Source organism: Neomonachus schauinslandi, chromosome 11, assembly GCF_002201575.2.
Source record: "Neomonachus schauinslandi chromosome 11, ASM220157v2, whole genome shotgun sequence".
NCBI lineage: Eukaryota > Metazoa > Chordata > Mammalia > Carnivora > Phocidae > Neomonachus > Neomonachus schauinslandi.
In genome coordinates, this window is record NC_058413.1 from 3,833,803 (window position 1) to 3,855,070 (window position 21,268).

General features: G+C 60.2%; 1 protein-coding gene across 1 annotated transcript; it reads right to left on the minus strand.

Annotated features, from left to right (window-relative positions):
- Positions 1-10,902: 10,902 nt before the first annotated feature.
- On the minus strand, positions 10,903-20,768 carry CCND1 (cyclin D1). The gene is made up of 5 exons (XM_021685594.1): positions 20,340-20,768; positions 18,588-18,803; positions 17,919-18,078; positions 13,984-14,132; positions 10,903-11,274 (listed from the first exon to the last, which is right to left on the minus strand). Exons 1-5 carry the CDS (start codon positions 20,535-20,537, stop codon positions 11,110-11,112), a joined length of 888 nt encoding a protein of 295 aa, XP_021541269.1. The 5' UTR covers positions 20,538-20,768; the 3' UTR covers positions 10,903-11,109.
- Positions 20,769-21,268: the final 500 nt, after the last annotated feature.

The window sequence follows — 21,268 nt, forward strand, 5'->3', positions numbered from 1 at the left end:
GTCCGGTTCCCTGGGTCAGTGTGCTGAGGGAGAGACCGGGGCTTGACCCTGCCACGCCGCCGCTGGCGTGTGAGTCCCCGAGCATGGCCCTGGCCTTGGCCGCCCGAGCTCCCGGGAGCTGGCGTGCTCATGGCCATAGCCAGCGCCTGCCCGCGACCCGATCCCGCGGCCACCGAGGCCAGCAGCCGACCTCCCTCGCCAGTGGGACGGGTCAGGGGGTGGGGAGGGGGCAACTGTGGTGGTTTTCCTTGATGGATTGTTGTGTTTTCTAAGTTCTCTATTGTGGTAATATATTACTTTTACAAGTGGAGAGAAAAATAGCCAGTTTTAAAGCAAAAGGCTGTCTGTGGGAGCATTTATAATGTGATATCCAGCAAATTCATTCCTTACTCCAAGGTATCTGGGATCCAGGTCCGAGGGCAGGCGTGCATTGAGTGGGCCAGACCGCTGCTTCCTGTTACGTTTCTGTCCACGTGTCTCATTAAAACATGTTGTAGACACAGTTCCTGCGAGAGAATGGTGCCCCGTGATGAACGTTAGAGGAGGTGTTCATTCCTCCTCAAGGACCCTGGCTCAGCCACCTGTCAGCAGTTGTAACTGACCCCTCCTGCCCAGACTCCCTCTCTGTCCCCCACAGTCTCGGCCTCCCGTTCCGGGGTTTCGTGTGAGCTGCAGGCAGCCACGGGAGGTGGAGCTGCCTCCTGATCTCCTTCAGGTCTCTCCGGACACCAGGCTTGACCTGTGCCTGCCTGGATTCGGTTTCCAGGAACCTCTGGTCGCCCCGACAGACCCCGATTACGGCACAAACCGGGCACCTTAACGCTTCCTTTGCTCTGTCCCGGGTGATGCCATCTGCATTGATGGGTCAGGTGTGAGCATGGCTCTTCTTGGCCGAAGAGATGGTAGTGGAAGTCTCCTGAGGGCCTCTGGGAAAGGTTAGGTCACTCTGGAGAGAGATCTTACCTATTTTGGAAGTTGTCCCATGGAATTACTTGTCCCATGGGGGTGACACCTGGGCTTACTACAGGCAGCTGACCCCTGGCTCTGGATGAAGCCACACCTGGGCACGTGTAGCAGAGCGCTGGAGAGAACCTGGCCCTGGTGACCTTGAGCAGCTGACAGCCAGCCCCTGAGCTGCTTTGCTTTTGGACTTCATGTTACACGAGCTGATGAATGTCTTACTCTAGTTCAAGGCTGTTTGGCGGTGGGGGGGTTCTGTTGTTCACAGGCAAGGTATCCTGCTTGCTCTCCCCCATCCCATCCGATCCTGTCCTGTGTACCTACTTCTCTTGGATGTTGACCTTTGTCCAGATTGGCCTTGAGTTTGGGAGCTCTCTGGTGTGGGTTTTGTTCCTTTCTGATGGAACAAAAACATTGGTTTCCCAGAGCTTTGGCCTGCTCTCTCCTTCCTGCTGGAAACTCCCAGCATATTGTGTGCCACTATTGGTCCACTCAGGGCACCATAACAGACACCACAGATGAGGCTCACTCAACAGACAAGTACCGTCTCCTGGTCCTGGAGGCCAAAGCCTGAGGTCCAGGCGCGGGTGGGGTGGGGTCCTCCTGAGGCCTCTCTCCTTGTGTATGGACGGCCATGCTCTCCCTGTGTCCTCACGGGGTTGTCCCACCGTGTGTGTCTGTGTCCTGTAAGGACCCCAGTCACACTGGATCAGGGCCCACCCTGGTGACCTCATGTTACCTTGATCACCTCTTTAAAGACCCCCATCTCCCGATACGGTGACGTTATGAGGTGCTGGGGTCAGGATTTCGACATTGGAATTTTGGGGACACAGCCCGTAGCCACCCTGAGCGGCTGCTGGGAAAGAATGTTGACCTAGGACTTAGGAGAGGAGAAAACATTTCACCTGGAGCTGCTTCATCGAATTCTGGAATGTGAGTCATCGGGACCAAGGGCAGTCTGTGTACAGGCCAAACTGTCCTAGGAGAGGGCCACGGTTTACTTTTTATTTCATATTCACCATGCTTTTTCTCCACCCAGGGTGAGAAAAGGATTTGGAGGCACTTGGGGAGCCTGTAAGTGGTGTGTTCAGAATGAGGGAAGGGGAAGGTGGACAGGGAGGGCTTCCTAGAGGAGGTACCCTTCACCCTACTGCTTTGTGAGCTCTCATGTGACCTCAGCCCCACAGACCATTTCCCATCCTATCTGAGAACAGCAGTGTAATTTGGAGAGATCGAAAACTGTAATTACCCTGTGAGGTCCTCCTAATTCCTACAGTAATCCCAGTCCTGAATGAATGAAGTGGGGAGCTGGTCTTTAACTCAGGAAACTGAAGTCACCAAGCAGGGATGGTTGACCAGAGACAAGTGGGCACAGTGTCCCAATTCCTACAGGATCAGAGTCCTGGAGTTGAGGGCCCTGCCACGGAAGGCTGGATGGCTTGTCCAAGTCCACGTGATTAAGTGGCCCAGCTGGGGCTTTGCAGATTCCTTGTCCGAGAAGGAAAGTCACTCCTAACTCTTTGGGGACTTCTAACTCCTTTCTGATTAAAATCAAAGTCCTTGCTGGTCTGTCCCTCGGGGGCCCTGCGGAGACAGCGCTTTGGCCACGTCTCTCTAGGGCCCTGTAGCAGATCAGCTGGGCCTTGGGTGGTGGGGCTGGAGGTTCTGTCTTGGGTGGTACCCAAGCATGACCCCGTTTCCGCTGCTCAAGAGTGATGTGCTGGGGAGCGCAAGTGCCCTGGAAACGCTTGCTCACTGAAGCCTTAGTGATGGGTTGGTTCCATCTTTTATACAGGATTCACTGAGCACCTGCTGTTCCCTGTGGGGGAGTGCCCCTGGAATGGCGGGGTGCTCACTGAACCCCCTGAAATTCACCTGTTTCAGGTTGAATTGTCCCCCCCCCAAAAAAAAGCCATGTTGCAGAGCTAACCCCTGGTACCTGTGACTGCGACCTCATTCAGAAGTAGGGTCTTTGCCGATGTGATTTAGGCGTAAGTTAAGATGGGTCGTACTTGCGTGGGGGAGCGTGACTGTCCTCGTAAGGGGAGGAGACACAGGGAGGGGATGCCATGCGAAGGCAGAGGCGCAGGCAGGGCCGAGATGGGAGTGATGCAGCTATAAGCCAGAAGGGGTGCTAACCAGCAGCCACTGGAGGCTGGGAGAGCGTGGCCCTGACCACACCTTGATTTCAGACTTCCAGCCTCCAGAACTCAGCCCCATCGTTTATATTGGGGATTATATCATTAAATCTGGAAAAGGTAGAAAACACACATACGTTGTTATAGTTAAGAATCTTTGAGCACCAAACGACAGGAAACCCGTATCAATGGACTTAAACAGGAGGACAGTAATTGTCTCCTGGAACAAAAGCGGGGATCTCCCTTCAGGAGAGGCTTGATCCAGCAGCTTGTCCAGAGAGCTGGTACCTTCTTTCTGCTCTGCCGCAGGACTGGCCTCGAGCTCAGAGTCCACCCTGTGGCCCACAGCAGCCCCGTCAGGGGTGGAAGAGCCACACCAGCCCCCGGAGTCCTGAGGAAGAGAGGGGAAGGCTCTCTTTTTCAGAAGCCTCAGAAAATGTCTCTCCCTGTCTCGTTGGCTCTGTTAGATTTCACATTCACCCTTGAGCCTGCCACCCTTGAGCCCTGCCACCCGGGGTGGGGGGGCGGATGTGCTGTTGGGTTTGAGCCTGTCAGCGCCTGTCCTGGAGCTGGGGATGGGGTCATTCCCACCCAAGCAAGCCACAGAGTAGAATGGTCAGCACCAGGCAGGGGATTGGGGCTGGCACGAAGAACAAGAACTGTCTGCTTCATGAGCCCAAAGAGGGAAGGAAGTATGGCCTTGCCCCTGCCACCCGGAGAGCCTCTCCTTCCACACCTGGATGACGCATGGGGTGATGCTGGCCTTTATTGAGGAGTGACTGTGTCGGGCGCCGTGCTAAGTAACGCACACACTCGGGCCGTGTAGCCCTCACCCCAAAAAGCGCTCACTGAACTGAGGTTACTGGGCCCCTGTTCTGGGCTGGGTCAGGTCAGAGAGTCCGAGCATCAGACAACGCCCTGCCCTCCTCCGAGCCTCCGTTCTCGTAGACAAAATTATCCCCATTTTTCGGATGAGAAAATAGAGGCGCAGAGACGTAAAGACACACAGCCGGAAGGTGGCGGGGCCAAGATCCAACCCCTGGGTCTTTTCCTCCAAAACACGTATGTGTACTGCGTGCACGTATGTGTGTGTGAGCTTTCTTTCTACATGACAGTCGGTCACCTCACACCTCCGCTGCCAGTGGGCCTGGCTGTCCTTCTCCAGGCCCACTGACCAAGACACTGGCCTGACTTCAGGGACTGCTGACTTGAAGCCTTGGACATTGGTGGACCTGACCTCGCCCCCTGGGCCTCCTGGCAAAGCTGAGCCCCAAGTGCATGCACTTGCCTTTGGGTGAAAAGAGCCACATGAAGGCTTCGTCCATTTTACTTATTTATTTATTTATTTATTGAATTAAAAAAATGTTTTTTAAAGATTTTATTTATTTATTTGAAAGACAAAACAGGGAAGGGGCGGGGTGGGGGGAGGGTGAGGGGCAGAGGGACAAGCAGCTGCGCCAATGGATAGGAGGACAGGCTCCAGACACAAATCTGGCCCTGGGCCCGGCCCCAGCAGTTTCCTGGCTGTGTGATCCTGGCCCAGTTGCTGTCCCCTCTCTGGGCCCTGGTTTCCTCATCTACCACAGGAGGCTGAAACTGCCACCCTCAGCCCCCCTGCGGCCCACTGCCCATTTGGGCACACAAAGCCCGACTGGCACGCGGCTTCGCTCATTCGTTTACCGTCATCCGGGGCTGCTTTTGCCCCAGGGCGCAGTTGAGCAGGACGGAGACCCTGTGGCCAGCAGAGGCTCGGTCCCCCACTCTAACCCTTTCTGTAGAATCTGCCCGCCCTTGGCCTAGAAGGAGGAGATTGCAGCCGTGAGAACACAGGGCCCACTCACCAGGTGGTTTCAGGATTTAGGGGGAGACTGTGTGTTGGGCCCTGAGCACAATGCCTGGTCCACCGTTTGTGCTCGGTGAGCAGGGGCTGTGACTCTCCTGAGCTGGGCGAGGGCAAGAGCTCCAGGGGCCGGGGACTGGGACGCTCAGCTCAGAGGGAGGCCATGTGGAGACAGCCGCCTGTCTCCACCGCCTGTAGCCGAAAAGGAAAAGGATTGGTGGCCCCAACCTTCTCTGAGAGGCTCAAGGCCGACTGAAGCGCCCTCAGGAGGGCTCCGTATTCCTCTCCCCCACCCTCCTTGCGTGCCCCTGTGAGTGGCCGTGACAATGCCCCGGATGTGGGCCCCAAGGCCCAGGCGGGAGCTGCCCGCCCACCGTCCGCTGGCTATTGTCTGCCCCGGGCCTCAGTGTGGCTCAGGGCTGGGGGCCGGCGGGCCAGGGGGCTGTGGGAACGGATTAGAAGCCCTGGGCTGCGGCCCCCTCTGCACAAACTCCTGATCAAAGGCATTCCTGGGATGACAGAGCCTTGTGTGCTGCAGAGGCCTGTCCAGCGCGCGGGGCGTACGCCCCACGCCGCCAGCCCGCTGGGTACATGTGTCCCTCTCTTGCCCATGCTGCGGTGCCCGCCGCTGGGAGTGGCCTGTGGTGTGACTGTCCCCATCCAATCGCTGAGCCAAGGTGTGCGGACAGCGAGGCTTCCAGGAGGCCCTGGGGGCCACAGGCTCAGATGAGTTCTGGGAGCCTGACATGGTGGCTGTGGCCGTGGCCCCTAGGAGCCCGGCAGTGCCCACCTCTGCAGATCTGACTCACCTTCCAGCTCAGCGCCGTGTCCTCATGACGCGGGGGTCTGCCCACTGAACCCTGGGTCAGGCAGGGCTGCCCCTCTGCAGCTCACAAAGCAAGCTGGGCCTGGCTCGTGGGCCCAGGGATGCTGCCCTTTCCATTCTGGTCCCGTTCCCACTTCTGAACACCTACCATTTGCCAGGCTGGGAATAGGGCCGCAGAGAAGGAACAGCAAGGCACCTGTCCTCCAGGGCTCATAGCCCAGAGTGGGGAGCACCCAGCTGTCGTGATTCCTGGACCTCCCAGAGCCACCTGCCGGGGCCAGGGGTGGGAACGCCTGCAGGGGGCCCCCGACGGGAGGGGGGCACTTCAGGCACAGAACTGGAGGCAGGAAGTATTTTGGTGTGCCTGTAGTCCCATGGGTGCAGACTCGGGGCTGGAGAGCCTGAGGCTGGGGGAACAGGAGGGAGGGGGCAGAGGTGAGGTGAGGGGAGAGGTGAGGTGAGGGGAGCGGTGCGGGGGAAGATGGGTGGGGGTGGACAGGGTTGAAGGGGAGAGCTGGCTCAGGTGTCAGGACCTTGGATGGAGCTGGAAGGAGCTAGAGGCCCCTGAGGGTTTGGGCACAGGTGGTTGGGAGGTAGGGCAGGTCCCAGGTGAGGCGGTGGGGCCCGGCGAGGATAGGCTTTCGGGCTTGGGAGAGGGGCAGCAGGGGGTGACTTCATCCCAGAAGTCCCTCAAAGGCCATTTGTTTTCTCTCACAGATGCTTGGGGCAGCCAGACCTCCCACCAGGGGACAGGGTGGGTGCTTTGCCAGGTCAGGCCTACAGAGTCCTTTCCTGGGATCTTCCAGAAAGACCCGAGGCGGGGTATGGGGGATTCCAGAGCCCTCCTCCCCACTGCCCTCTGCACTGCGCGGGGGCTCCGGCTTTCCCCCCCCCCCCCATGCCTCTCTGCCTTTCCACTGAACCCACGGACCAGTTCTGCAGGCCTGGCTCCCCCACTTGCTCACCCCGATTTCTGCTTGAACCTGATGCAGTGAGATTGTTACCTCTGCTCCCCTGAAACCGCTCCTCAGGATACCTCTGGCTTGCCCCTGGGGCTGGGTGCCTCCCCTGGCTCTGACCGCCCCTCGGTCTGCTGTGTCAGAGGCCCCTTCGGTGTACCTGCCCAGCGTGGGGTTGCTGTGGGGAAAGAAGCAACCCCAGTCCCAGCGCACCCACGCTGCTCCCAGGCGCTCCAGTGCGTAGCCCATTTGGAGGCTTCCCGCTGGGAGGAGGGGCACCCTGTGGAGCAGGGCTGTATACAGCAGGAGCCTCATAAAGGCCCCAGCAAATTGACCTGACAAGGAGTGATATCCTTGGCATGTGACCCGGCTTCCCTTCTGGGCACTCACCACCCGACAGCCCGGGGGCGGGGGGCGGGCGTTGAAGACACGCTGGGGACCCCAGACTCTGGGAAGAGGCCCAGGCCCCGTGGAGCTGGCCCTGAGGCCTGCTGCTGCCTTCCCTGTCCACTCCCCACCTTGGGCTGGAAACGAGGCCGGCCACGTGCATCTGAAGCCGAGGTGGACGTCACAGGTGTCCGCTAGGTCTCCCAGGTCGCTGGGTCCGTGTGAAAGGCCACCGGACTGAAGCCCAAACATGCGCTCTGCTGTCCTCCCCAAGCTGGGGGTGCCTCGGGGACCGGGACCATGATTCACCAAGAGCAAACAGCAAGTTTGCGCCAGAGGGTTAGGGAAAGCTGGCTTGTTTATTTTCCTATCTGCAAATAGCCTGGTTGGGGGGGGGGGTGCTGGGGAGACGTGGGCTGGGAGCTGATCCTGATCTCGCCACTCAGGTGGTAGGAGCCGCCTCTGCAAGGCGTCCTGACCTCTTCCCAGCCCTTCCCCCATTTCCTCGAAGCCGAGAGCATCACATACTCCCTCTGGATCCCAGGGGACCTCTGGCAATGTCAGGAGTCATTTTCAGTGACAGTGAAACAACCAGAGACCGTCCTGTCATCTGGTGAACGGAGGCCAGGGGCGCGGCTCAACGCCTCACAGCGCACAGGACAGCTCCCCGCGACGGAGGAGGATCTGGCCCCAAACGTCGGCAGTGCCAAGGCAGGCATCCCCGGCTGCCTGCCACCCCCCCAGCCCAGGACCCAGCAGCTTGGGCCCTGTTCCTCCGCCCCGCGCCCCAGGAAACAGGCAGGCACCGTACTGGGGTTTTACCAATTTTATTTCTAGACTTTTCACGTTTGTCTTTTGTTTTCTGCTGGGAACGTGCCGGTTACATGTCTGTGCCACAGTGTGCAACCAAAACACACACAGACCAAAAGCGCCCACCCACCAGAGACCCTCGCAGACTTGCTGGTCACAGGACAGACTCCGCTGTGCTCCCCAGACCTGCCACCGGCCTTTGGCCTTTGAGCACACACAATGTTCAGCCCCCCACCCCCCCACGAGGACAGACCGTCCCTCAAGGACCCCGTTTGGTTCAGACAGAGATGCCGCAGCCAGAACGGATGAGGTAAGCAGAAGCAGTGTTCCTGCAGGGGCGGGGCGGGGCGGGGCCAGGGCCTGCCAATGGCCAGGGAGCACCCAGGCTGACCCAGCTGGGGGCAGGGGCCGCCCGTGGTGCAAATCCTTTTGGTTCGGCAGCGTGCTAGGCGACTCGGGCACACAGCACTGTTAGCTGGCTTCACTGAGATCTGGAGTCTTTTTTAAATTAGCATTATGCTGCAATGAAGAGAACAAACAGAACACTGGTACATAACGACAGATGCAACACCCGGAACTTTCACCAAGTCCAGAAGTGATTCCGCTCATCCCGAGTGACTGAGTCCTGCAGCACTGCAGTGGCACGTGACGACACACTTGTTACAATAATAATAATATAATAATGCAACTTTCATAGCTACACGTAAAGAACAATACAGCTGTAAAAACTAGGACGGTGGCACGTCCCAGTCGGGTGGACAGCCCAGGGTTACAGGCGCAGGGAGAAGGAAGCGGTCGCGGCCCCACGGACGCCAGGCTGCGTGCTCGCTCGCGGCCCGGAGCCCACCCTACCAGGCCCATTTCGTGATCCCGGTCCGCGTGTCCTCGGGAGCGGGAGGCCGCGGGTCAGAAGGAGCCTGACCGCCTGGTCTACACATGGCTAAGAGAAGCATGAGGTATTGTGAAACAGGAACCTTTTTGGAATAGAGCAGTAAATCACATTAAGTCAAAATTGATCACATAAAAAAAAAAAAAATCTACCAAAAAAAAAGGCATCCTTAATACATTTTTCTATGAGAAAATTAAAACTAGAACATGGCAGTATATGACATTGTAAAACAAAAACAAAAAAACTGATCTTCCAATAGCAGCAAAACAATGTGAAAGAGATACAGAAAAGCGATGTGAATCGGTTTCCAAACTGTGCTGGGAAGTCATCGGTAGCAGCGAATCGGGAAACTGAGCCGCAGCCTGCCCGCCACGTGGTCCCGCCGTCGGCCCTCCGCACGCCCGCACGCCCCTCTGCGTCCCCGCCAAGCACCAGCCCTGTGCTCTCGCCGCCTTCGACTCTCCCTACATAGTCATTACAAAAAGGTACATAGCCAAGATGTGCAAATTGTCTATTGGTGGCTAAAATTTTTTTCAAAAGGAGGGGACAGGGGACAAGAATATGTTGGGGCTGAACTTGTTTTTGGGTACCCTAACTTTCTGTGGAACTCCGAGGCCTCTCAGATGGGGTTCCCATTTGGGAAGCCACCAAGACGGGCTGAATCAGCCAAATCCATGCTCTCTGTGTTGTTCCTCAGGATCTTTTTCTCTCTCCTATGAAAAAAGACCTAACTTTGACAAACTGTATGAAACCTGCAACATCAAAGGCAAAAAAGTGTGTGTGTGTGTGGGTGTGTGGGTGTGTGGGTGGGTGTGGGTAGGTGTAAATCAAGGGGAGATTGCATTACTTTATAAATCATACTGGCCTTATGAACCTCCTCTGCAATCCTCTGCAATAAATATTCTTTTTAGCCTTAACTATAAATTATATATTTTAGTGTTTAAAAACCTTCCTAACCCTTAAACTACGCGTTCTCTAGGTCAACCTTTAAAGGCCCCCTATGCTTTCAAACACCAGTTGGCACCAAGGACTCCCGAACTTCCACTGCTCTACAGAGAAAGGAATGCATCATCCTGGCAATGTAAGAATGCACTTCTGGACCGGAAGCTCGCCTTCAAGAACATCCCCTTCCGCTAACTCCTTAAGTGACATGCACTTGCCTCGCCATCCTGTCTGCACACAAAGACGTGAATATTCCCAAACCATTCCATTAAGAAACTGCCCCCCCACCCGCCCTCCACACACAACAGAAACAAGAGAGATTCCCTATAACCACTGGATTGAAAGTGCTTTGAAAAGGAAAGGGTTTAGAAAATTTAGAAAGAAAAAAAAAAAAAAAAAAAAAAAGGAGCTGTGGATTTCACCTGGATGTGAGCAGGCTGCAGGTCTGTGGGGGTGAAAAACCAGCATCTCATCAACAGGCAACTACAAAAATAGGAAGATTATAAAAATAGAATATATTATGTCGCTATGGCGGGTTCTCTTTACCAGCAGCGCGGGCCGGGAGTCGGAGCTGGTTTTCCGTGTCCGCTGTGCTGCCAGCCGGGGCCCCGGCCACCCGCTCTGGGTCGGGCTGCGGGCGGAAAGAGGGCCAGCACGCGACCACGCTGAGCTCTACGCTACGCTAACTGAGGTTACATCAGCCACGGACAGGTGAAGAGGTTACACGCCTATCTACGGAATAAAATAAAACACGCGCGAAGGACTGATAAAGTGACTACATGCACGAGCAAGCGAGATGCAGGGTACCTAGGACCGCCTTAAAGCCGCGCTCCTCGGGGACGGCACGCGAGTGCGTTTGCTACCTAAAATCCTGTCTACTCCAAAAATGGTTGGTTGGCTTTTTTCTAGTTTTTAAAATGTTTTTATGCTTTTTTTTCCCATTTTGTTTTAAACACATAAAGAATCAAATCTAATCCTCCCCTGCAGACTCGTTCCTTGTGTTAATGCCTATCCTTAACAACACAGAGACACAAACACATCCATATAAAATCTAGTTGATTATGGGGTATAAGATCCTCTATTTTTGTAGCAAACCTCCCCCCACCCCCCAGCTCAGGGTTATGCAAATACTATTTCTTTTTTCTCTCCTTTTTTTTTTTTTTTTTTTTTTTAAAGACAGTTTTTCTTCTTTTGCTTAAGTCAGAGACGGAAGGGAGAAAAGAGCAAAGGAAACAAACCCACAGTAAAGGAGAAGGAAAGCTTTCCCTTCTGGTGGTGACCGGTCCTGGCGAGGAGCACGGTCCTGTCAGGGGAGCACCTGGGGCCGGCCCCTCCCGCGCACGCGCGCGAGCGCCCCTTCAAATGTTCACGTCTCGCACGTCGGTGGGTGTGCAGGCCAGGTCGGCCTCCTCCTCCTCCTCCTCCTCCTCCGCCGCCTTGGGGTCCAGGCTCTGCTGCTGGGCCTGGCGCAGGCTGGACTCCAGCAGGGCTTCGATCTGCTCCTGGCATGCCCGGAGACAGTCCTGGCCAGAGGGGAGACAGGGGTCCTCAGATGGAGCCTGCCAGCTGGGCCCTCCCCCAAACACCAGCACTTGGTCCGTTTTAGGGAAAAGCGAGGCTCATCTAAAGCACTGCTTCCCCCAGATCGGGTGAAGGACAACATGGAGCCAGTGCCCAAACCCCAGGACCGACCAGCATGGGCCCCCCGCTTGGCCACCTACTGCCCCCCCACCCCCCACCCCTGCCGGAGGAGCACACACACCTACTCAGGACCAAAGGCCCCATGCAGGCCATCTTCCGTGCACGAGGACGCCCTCGGCCTCCCGTCCGGTGTCTCCCTGGCCTGCCCTGAGGCCCCCGGGGCCTGAGTCCCCCACTAGAATTCCTCTGCCAGCCTCTGATCCCAGCTCGCTGTTCCCACCGGCCCCGCCGATGCCCTCAGCGGATTCGGTGCCATTTGATCTAGGCCAGGCCAGAGAGGCCCCCTGAGCCCTGCTTTTCGGACTTGACCTCTGTCGTGTCAGCCCTCGTGGTGAACCCAGCCTTCCGTGATGAATGGCCGTCAAAAGCGTTAGGCTGTGCATGACTGAGAATGAACGTTGGGTGGCCTGGGTGGGGGGGGCCTGGACCCTTTGTCCCCCTCCGTCCTCGCCCGATTGGCCTGCACCCTGGGAGAACGCACTGGCCTGGCCCGGCGCCCTCCCCGAGGTCTCGACGCCCAAGAGGAATCTTGGGAGTCCAGGTGCCTCTCCTGGTCTCACGGGAGCAAATCTCCTGGCAGCTCGGAGGTGGCCCGTCCTAACTCCTGGGATGCCCCACTGGGCTTCTATTCTAGAACCAGGTAGAGTCTCCAGGCCAGCCTGGAAAACAGACCTGTGCCTTTCCCATAGGAACAGGGAACCGTGGACGCACCTGGGGAAGGTGCCGCTGAGCTCCCAACCAGGTGGGGCATGAAATGGGTATTCACTGCCTAAAAGGAGTGGATCCAGGCCAGCAAGTCTTCCGAGTGAGTCCCTGGGGCTCGGCCATGTTTGCAGAGCTCTACGTTTTTACACGGAGGGCCTTCCTACCCCACCCCTTCCGTTATTTGTCATGGCAAGTAACCAAGGCAGGATAGGTGCAAACAGCCAGTTTTACAGATGAGGAAACTGAGGCTCAGAAGGCCTGGTGTGGAACGAAGGACTCCTGATAGCTTCCCCAACCCCCAGCACAGCCCCCCATCCCACCCCCGAGGCCCGGCGGCGCCCACCCACCTGCCCACCTGCAATGGCTCTCAGCAGGCAGCTCTTAGGGGGCGACGGTTTTCTTGCCCCTGGGGACTCGGGATGGGGGCTGTGTGGCAGAGGGGTGCAGGAAGGGACTCCCCCCGGCTGCATGGCCCTAACTTCTTCCTTATGGCCACTGAGGCCTGCAGCCTTAGCCCGGGAAGAGCCACAATGGTGACCGGGGCGGCTCTGGGGAAGGGCGGACGCAGCTCGCGGCCCGAGGACACGTAGGGCTCCGGGGCCCAGGCTTTTCTGTGTCTGGGCTCTGCTGCATTGGTCGCCGGGTAACCAGACTAACGAATTTCAGTCTCAACTGATTTCTCCCGTCCCTCAGCTGCGATCTTGGTTCCGATCTACAGCTGTCTGTGCCCAGACTGTCTGTGGTGTGTCTCCCTCGCCGAGGTGAGCCGCAGGGTGACGCTGGCCAGGACACCCCATCCCTCTAGGAGGCCCAGTAAGCACGGAGACTGAGAGGGGGACCCCCCCTTCCAGGAACAGCCTGCTCCCAGCAGGGAGAAAAGCAAAAATGTGGTCCCCTCCAGGCAGCCGGCAGCGCTGGCTTCTGCCCACAGCGCGGCTTTCCTTCCCTCCATGGTGCCGTGAGGCAGCAGCTGCTAGGGCCCACAGGGCCTCCGGGGGCCTCGAGGGCGGACCACCAGAAGGCAGCCCGAGCCTGAGCCCGAGCTGGACCGGGGTCAGGGCGGTCACTCGCTCCCACTCGGCACACCAGCGGAGGCCGAGGGCTGACCCGCCCACCTCGCTGGTCTAATCTGGTAAAGGCCACAAACCCCCGTAACTGTGATTTCCATTCTTCCTCTAAGACAAGAAAGGAATTGGGAATCCAACAATGGCGTTTTGAAGAAGGAAGACACAACCGGCCCCGGCTTGGGGCCCCGAAGGCCGCAGCCTCTCAAAGGGGCCGTAAAACACGAGGTTGTCTCCACGGGCCATTGTTGTGCCTGCAGACCTCACAGAAGCCTTTTCAAGCCCCCATTTACGAGCCATCCGCATTGTGGCCCAGACAAAGCCCAACTGGGCCCCAACTCCACATGCCATTAGGGCACGGATCATTGACGGGCCTGCCTTGTGGCCCCTCTTCCTGGACGGCTCCCCGGGAGGGCTGTATGGCTCCCGCCTGCTCCTGGGAGCCCCGGGGGCACCAGAAGCCTGAGGATCCTCCTGGCCCACCCACAAGTTCTGGGAGATGCTTCTCCTTCCAGAGGAGCCCCAGGAGAGTGGGGTGAGGCTCGCACCCTATGAGCCTGGGCCCCGGTCCCATGCCTCTGAACACGGCACCTGTCCCGTCCCACACATGGTCCCCCCCATCATCTCTGGGGGCCTTGGCACGAGCCACGGCGTTTCCCATCAGTGAATGTGCAGCTTTGGGCCCCCAGGTACTAGAAGTTTCTAGCAGAAGAGAAGGATAGGAGCCAAGCTAGCGCGGGGGCAGTGCCCTCGATCACTTACCGCATCACACTTAATCACTTTGGAGAGGAACCGAGTGAGGCGGTGGTAGGACAGGAAGCTGTTGGAACTCCCCAGGTGCAGGCCTTGCACGGCGGCCACCACACTCCCAGCTGCCACCATGGAGGGCGGGTTGGAAATGAACTTCACATCTGTAGCAGAGAAGGAGAGAGGCAAGGGGGCCGTGAGCTGGGGACCCTCCACGGGACCCGTGATCCCGGCAACCCCAAGCACCAGCTCCGCATCAGGGTGCGTCCCCGCCAACGGCTGGCCTGGGCTGTGGATTCTGAGGGCGGGTCAGGAGGAGCTCCGGCTCCCGGCACCACCCAGCGCTGGACAGCAGAAGCCAGGCCTGGGATTCACCCAACTCGGGCTTGTGACGTTCACTTGAAAACAAAAAAAGCAAACTGAGGAAACCTCCATTGGCAGAAACAAACCACAAAGGCCTCTGGGGAAGGGACAGGGGACATCACTGTACTTGAGCCTTGGGAGCGTGTTGCTTATTCACAAAATTTTAAAAAGGTGACAGACTACAAGGGACAAGACGTGTGGTCGGGCCCCAGGGACTGGGGGCGGCCCATCAGGTCTGCACTCTGGGAGGGGCACACGGGTCTCGCCGTCCCCCAGGGCGGCCCTCCGGGAGTGCGCACAGGACAGCACTCCCTGTGGTGGCATAGGAGGCTTATCCCCACTGTATCTTCCTCCTGGGACCAGCGGGGGTAGGGTTTCCTCACTACCTCACCTGCCAGTCACCAGCACGCCCTACCCTCTGCCCTGAAGCACAGCTCAGATAGATGCGGGGACTCCTGCCTTTGTTCCTAGGCGGAGCCCCAGCACCTCCCACGCTGGTCATGAAAAGGTGGGGAAGCGGGAAGGATGTGTAAGTGGCCACATGGAGCCTGTGGGCTGCCATTCTGTGGCGCCCAGTGAGGAATTCTTGGGGGAGGCCGCTGATTTCTGCGTCTCAATGGGGGGGGGCACCGACGTGCCGTCTTTATCAGCCCTTTCGTCCTGTCCCCTCTTGTGTGCATGGAGCGCCAGGACCAGGCTGGGTGAGCTGAGCGGGAGGGGCCTCGTGGGCCCGGGGGTGCCCCCCCAGTAGCCCAGCTAAGGCTGCGTCCGGGGAGCAGACCGCAGGCCTGGCCCAAGGAGCGTGGCCAGGCAGGGGGCTGGGGAGAAGGGCAGCCACCCTGGGGAGCGACAGAGCCCGCTGCTGGGCGCCGTGAAAGAGAAGTCCCTCAAGAGGCAGCCACCTCTTTCCCTCTTTAAATGAAAGAGCAGTGCCACCCAGTCTGAGCCGGGAGCCACGAACGACTAGCTTTTCGTTGAGGCACATCAGGGTTGCAGACAGAAATTGCTGCCGTCCCAAGTTTGGCTGGACCTTGAGACCAAGAGGGATGGTGTAGTGGGGGCAGGCTCCCTTCTGAAGCCCGCCTCCCCACGAAGGGTGTGCGTGCATGTGCGTGTGCAGGGCTTACGCATGTAGATGAGTGTGTGTGTATGTACGTGTGCGGTGCAGGGCTTACACGTGTAGATGAGTGTGTGCGCGGTGCAGGGCTTACACGTGTAGATGAGTGTGTGCGCGTGTGCACGGTGCAGGGCTTACACGTGTAGATGAGGAGAAACCCCACTGCATCCCTGAAGCTCCGACACTTGCTTCCACTCTGCCTAGTGCAGAGAGCCTGGGGCCATGGCCGGAGCCAACACTGGGGTCATCGCTGACCCTTGCTAAGACCTACTCACTAGCTTCGATGATTCGTCAGCTTCCCACCAGCCCTGGTCATTTGCTTACCTAACCCACTGCAGCACCCCGAAAAGCTCCAGTGTACACAGACGTACATACACATTTACAGAAGAGCGTGGGGGATGTGTGCACATGTGTGGGAGACCCAGAGCAAGAACAGAGCCCCCCGCCCCCCCCCCCACGGCATTATCAAGTGGGACCCTTGATATGGGGGACAAAAATATCTTCTGGGGTTTTTGCTCACGCCTCCACCTCACTACCGTCTCTGCCAACCTGTTTCTGAGCTGCCATCACGTCACTCAAAAGTGAGAGGCCCCCTTGTGACCAAAGGCCCTGCTGCGTCTTAGGTATGTTCGAACGGTGCAGGCAAGGATCAGGACCCGGAGAATCTTTCTGAGGGCCCTGGGGGGGGCGGGTGACCCTCTCCTCCTCCTGTTCCCTGTGGGGCCCCACCAGCCATCCCCCCACCTTCCCTCCAGGGAGGCCCAGGCCTTTGGGCGCAGGCTGCAGCCTGCAGGCCGGGGGGTGCTTGCCGGGCCCAGTCTCAGACAGAGGCCCGGCGCTCACGCACACCGACCCATGGCAGCTGGGAAGTCAGCGCCGAAGCCCATTTAGGGCCTCTGCACCAGGCCTGCTCCCCGCACTGCCAGGCACTGCACGCCGGCTACACACCCCACTTCCCTGGGGTTCTGGGGGAGGGGGAGCTCCCGGCCGCCCCTGCCATCCTGGGGGGGAAGGGTGTGCAAGAACCGTTCCTTGCATTATCTCCAGGAAACTCTGCCGTTTCTCTGAACCACTTTTAGCTCCATAAAAGGCTGCCTGGAAGTCTCCAGAGGCCTCTCTCTTCCGAGGCGCCCCAGCCAGAGAACGCCTCCCTGCCTGCTTGCGGGGCTGGCCCCTGGAGGCCGAGGGGATGGCCAGTGGGAGGCTCCCTGCCCCTGCCCCGGGGCCGGAGCTGCCAGCCCTCAGATCCATCCAGGCCCACGGTGTCCCCCTACTCCTCTCACTTGGAAGGGCTTGGAGGAGAGGGTCACGCCTTGAGCAGGAGGCGGAGGATGGGGGGGGCCGGCAGAATCTTCCCGGCTCTCGCCCGACCCAGAAATAGCAGCCATCGGAGCACCCTGACATCAGGAGGGTGCCAGGAGATGCCAGACTAGGGGTTCTACCGCTTGTGGGGAGGGAGTGATAGACGCCAACTTCGCCCTTGGATGCTGTGTGGCCCTCCGGTTGCCCGTGGTGAGCCCCAAACACACGTGACAGCTGAGGCCTGACCAGGGGCAGAGGTGGCCCACTGCAGAGCTGGCTGGGATGGGGGCATGGGTCCCCAGGCAGGGTTCTCCACATCTCCTGGGCCCCGCCCATGCGATCGGAGGGAGAGACAAAGAGGTCACAGGGTGTCAGGGTTAGGGCTGGGGGAAATGGGGGGCGACGCGGGGCCTGTGTATGTGGGTGTCTGCGATGAGGGCTGAAACGCTGGCTGCCTAGGGGCTGGGGCCAGGGCGGTGTCAGGGAGGGGCCTCCAGGGACCATCAGAGCCCTGCCAGGGGGAGGGAGGGCTGGCCCCCTGCTGCCAACGGCAGCAGCCCAACCCCAGGCTGCTCTGAAGCCCCTCCCAGGACTCAGCTGAGCTGCGCCGGCCTGAGACACCCCTTGGCGGGGCCTCAGGCGGCCAAGCTCCTCTGCTGGCCGCCCCCGCACCAGGGCTGCTGCTGGCCGCCCAGAGCACGTGGTGCAGGCACTGCGGGCCGTAGCTCCCCACCCCTGTAGGCGCCCCTGGCAGGTGGCCCAGCCCGGGAGAGGCCAGAAGGGGGCCCCTTGAGGACATGGGGAAGGACTGGTGATGGGGGGGCGGGGAGGAGGACAGGAGTGGGGGAGGCAGGCTGGGCAGCCAAGGTAAACCCCTTTCAGCACGGAGTGGCCGCAGCCTTGTGGACCACCACCCCCATCCCCAAGGCACTGCATGGTGGCCGTGGCCAGCCTCAGCTGCCTGACCCAGAAAGGGACCCCCCCTCACCCTCCACCCAGCCCCAGCACTAGGTCCAAGGGAAGAGGAGCACCTCTGAGAGCAGTAGGGGCCTGGGGCCCAGCTCTTGAGATGGGGAAACCGAGGCAAAGGACAAGATGCTCCTCCACCAGGGGCAAGGGGCACCCATGGAGGCCAGGATGAGGGACCAGCAGGACCCAGCCGCCCTACCTGTGGCACAGAGGGCAACGAAGGTCTGTGCGTGCTTGCGGATGATCTGTCTGTTCTCCTCGGCCACTGGCATCTTGGAGAGGAAGTGTTCGATGAAATCATGCGGGGTCATCGCGGCCAGGTTCCACTTGAGTTTGTTCACCAGGAGCAGCTCCATTTGCTGTGGAAGTGGGGTGAACAAGCATAAAGTGAGGTGCGGGGGGGGAGCTCCGGCCCAGAAGAGAAAGGATAGGGCATGTTGGGGGTCCAGGAAATGGAGGACAGCATGCCACCCCAAAAGAGATCCAAAAAGAGAGGGTGCCGTGGAAGAGGCCAACGGTTCCCAAGCGGGGACAAAAAAGACCCACACCTGGAAAGCAAGTCCTTGTAAGCAACGCGGGCTGCCCTGACGCTGTCGCTAGAGGGCGCGCGCCGCCCACTTTTCGGCCTCGCTAGGGGAGCAGACGAGGTGGGAGTCCGAGCTACAGTGTGTGGTGGGGAGCGCTGGGGATGGGGGGCGGCGGGGGTCCCGCCCGCTCCTCGAAAGGGGCCCCGCCGGTGTGGCCGCCGGTCCTCGGGGCGTAGGGTGTGCCAGCGGCCTGCGGGGGGCCGCCCGTCCTCTGCACCTCCCCCACCCCCGGGGTCCAGGGGCTCAAAGGGCGTCAGTGGGCGGTGGGGGTCCCAGGTTACCAGCAGCTCGTCAGGCCGGATGGAGTTGTCAGTGTAGATGCACAGCTTCTCGGCCGTCAGGGGGATGGTCTCCTTCATCTTCGAGGCCACGAACATGCAGGTGGCCCCCAGCAGCTGCAGGCGGCTCTTTTTCACGGGCTCCAGCGACAGGAAGCGGTCCAGGTAGTTCATGGCCAGCGGGAAGACCTCCTCCTCGCACTTCTGCTCCTCGCAGACCTGCCGGGGCACGGGGCCGTGACCGCCGCCGCCGGGCCCCTCCGCGGAGACCCCGCGCCCCCCACCCCCGCTCGCGCCCGGGCGGCGGGTCCCGAGCGCGCGGCGGGGTCGGGCGTGGGGGGCGGCAGAAGCACCCGCTGCCGCGTCCCCTCCCCCGCATGTCCCCAATGCCCACCCACCCCGAAACTGAAAGGGAAAGTCCCCGGGAGGCTGGCACGGTGGGGGCGGGAGTGGGCACGGCTGGCAGCGTGCGCCGCGCGCGGGCTGCCCGCCCCGGGGACCCCGGCCCGCATGGGTGCTCCGGGGCCCGCCGGGCCGGGGCTCGCCCCAAATGGGGTGCGGGGCCGCGGGGCTGGGCGCCGCGCTCACAGCGCCTGCGAGACACAAAGGTGGCGTCCCAGGCCGCCGCGCCGCATTTCCCCAGACGTCATCTTTTCAAAAAATATTTAAAAATATAAAAAAAATAACTGGGTACATAAAAAACCCCTGAAAATGACCCTCGGGCGGCCCTTTACCCAGGTCGGGGGTCGAGAGCCCGTTGCAAGCTCCGGGGAGAGCCCCAGGAATTCAAACTCGGGGCACCCCCCTTCCCCCTGGGCGCGGGCGCCGTTTCCCTCTCGCAAGGGCACCACGCCGTACTTTCAAAAATTATTTTAAAATATCTGCGGGCTCCCCGGGCGCCCGCTGAAGGCCTGAAAGTGTGCCCCGGGCCGCCGGCTCGCTCCAGAAAGGTCCCCCAAGTTGAGACCCCTGCAGACCAGGGTCAATCCCCAGTGTCTTGGGGGCCACGCGACCTTGCAGCTCGGCGTGCTCTCCGGCCCAGGCTGGCCGTGCGGGGCGCCCCGGGACTTGCAGCTTGAACAAAGGGGCCCCTCTTCCCGAGCGGGGTCCCCCCCAAGCTGCCCGCGCTCCGTCCCGGCGCCCCTCCCTTCGGTTCCCGGCGGCCGCGCGGCCCCTCGCGGCGGCCCCAGCGCCTCGCCGGCCGCTCCCCGCCCCCACCCTGCCCCCAATTATTAATAAACACTTTTGCTTTGCAATAAAAGAACAAAGATGGCGCATAATACTGGCACGAGCGGCCCTTGCATACGTGTCCATGGATATTAATTTAAAAATCAAATCTATGCCCCCTCCCCCTGGAGCAGGCGGCTCGCAGCAGTGCAGCCGGAGAGGAGGCGCAGCGGGGTTCGGGCGCAGGAGGGGGCCACAAAGGGCGCCCAGGCCGCCGGCCCGCACCCTCGAGCCAACTGGGGTGCCCCTGGCAACTGGCTTTCCCTGAAGGGTCCCCTCCCCGACCGCCCCCCCCCCCCCACTACCCCCGCCAGGATAGGGAATTTCAAACGACCCCACCCCCACCCCTTTTTCGTTGAAAAAATACCCACAATATCTATATATTTTGAAAATGCGATTCCTAGCAACACCCCGGCAAACTTCAAAGTTGGGGTGGGAGAGATGGGAGGGAGACGAGCGGCAAAGAAATGTGGGCTTGGGCAACAAGTTGCAGGAAAAGTCCTAAGAGAGCCGCCCGAAGCCCCGCACCTCCAGCATCCAGGTGGCCACGATCTTCCGCATGGACGGCAGGATCTCCTTCTGCACACACTTGAAGTAGGACACGGAGGGTGCGCAGGTCTCCTCCGCCTTGAGCATGGCCCGCAGCACCCGGTCGTTGAGGAGGTTGGCATCGGGGTACGCCCGGCGGATGGTCTCCACCTCGCAGCATAAGAGTTGGTGTGCCATGGCTGGGGCTCTACTGGGCGGCCTGGGGACGGCGGTGGGTCCCGGGTCGGTGCGCGCTCGGCTCTAGCTCCCGCTACCCCGCGCTCCCTCGAGCTCGTCTGCCCCTCGCCGGAGCGCGCGGACGCTGCTGCTCGCTGCTACTGCGCCGACAGCCCTCTGGAGGCTCCAGGACTTTGCAACTTCCAACAAAACTCCCCTGTAGTCCGTGTGACGTTACTGTTGTTAAGCAGAGATCAAAGCCGGGCAGAGAATGGGAGCGGGCGGGGGGGGGGGGGGGGCGGGGGGGGGCGGGGGGGGGGGGCGCGGGCTCCGAGCGCCGGGGAGCGGAGAGGGGCAGAGCCCAAAAGCCATCCCGGAGGCGCCGCGCCTGCCCCGCGGCGGAGTTGCCCCCGAAGCCTGGTTTTCATAGAAATGCAAATCGCCCGAGGCTGCCTTTCTCCCCGCCGGGAAAGAGGGGTGCAGGGGTGCCTGCCCTCCCCGAGTGGGTCCCCCGGGATTTGGGGGGGTGGGTGGAGGTGGCTCTGCAGGGGGGGCAACGGGGGGGGGGGGGCGGCCGGGCCACACGCGGCGGGGGGGGACCGCAGGGGGGGGGACTCTGGGGCTCGGCGACACCCTGTATCCGAGCCGGGAGAATGGGCGCATTTCCGAAAACGCCACGAGGGCACCCACGGGCGGAGAGGCGGCCAAGGGACCTCAGCGTCTACATCTTCTTTCATTTTCATTAACACGTG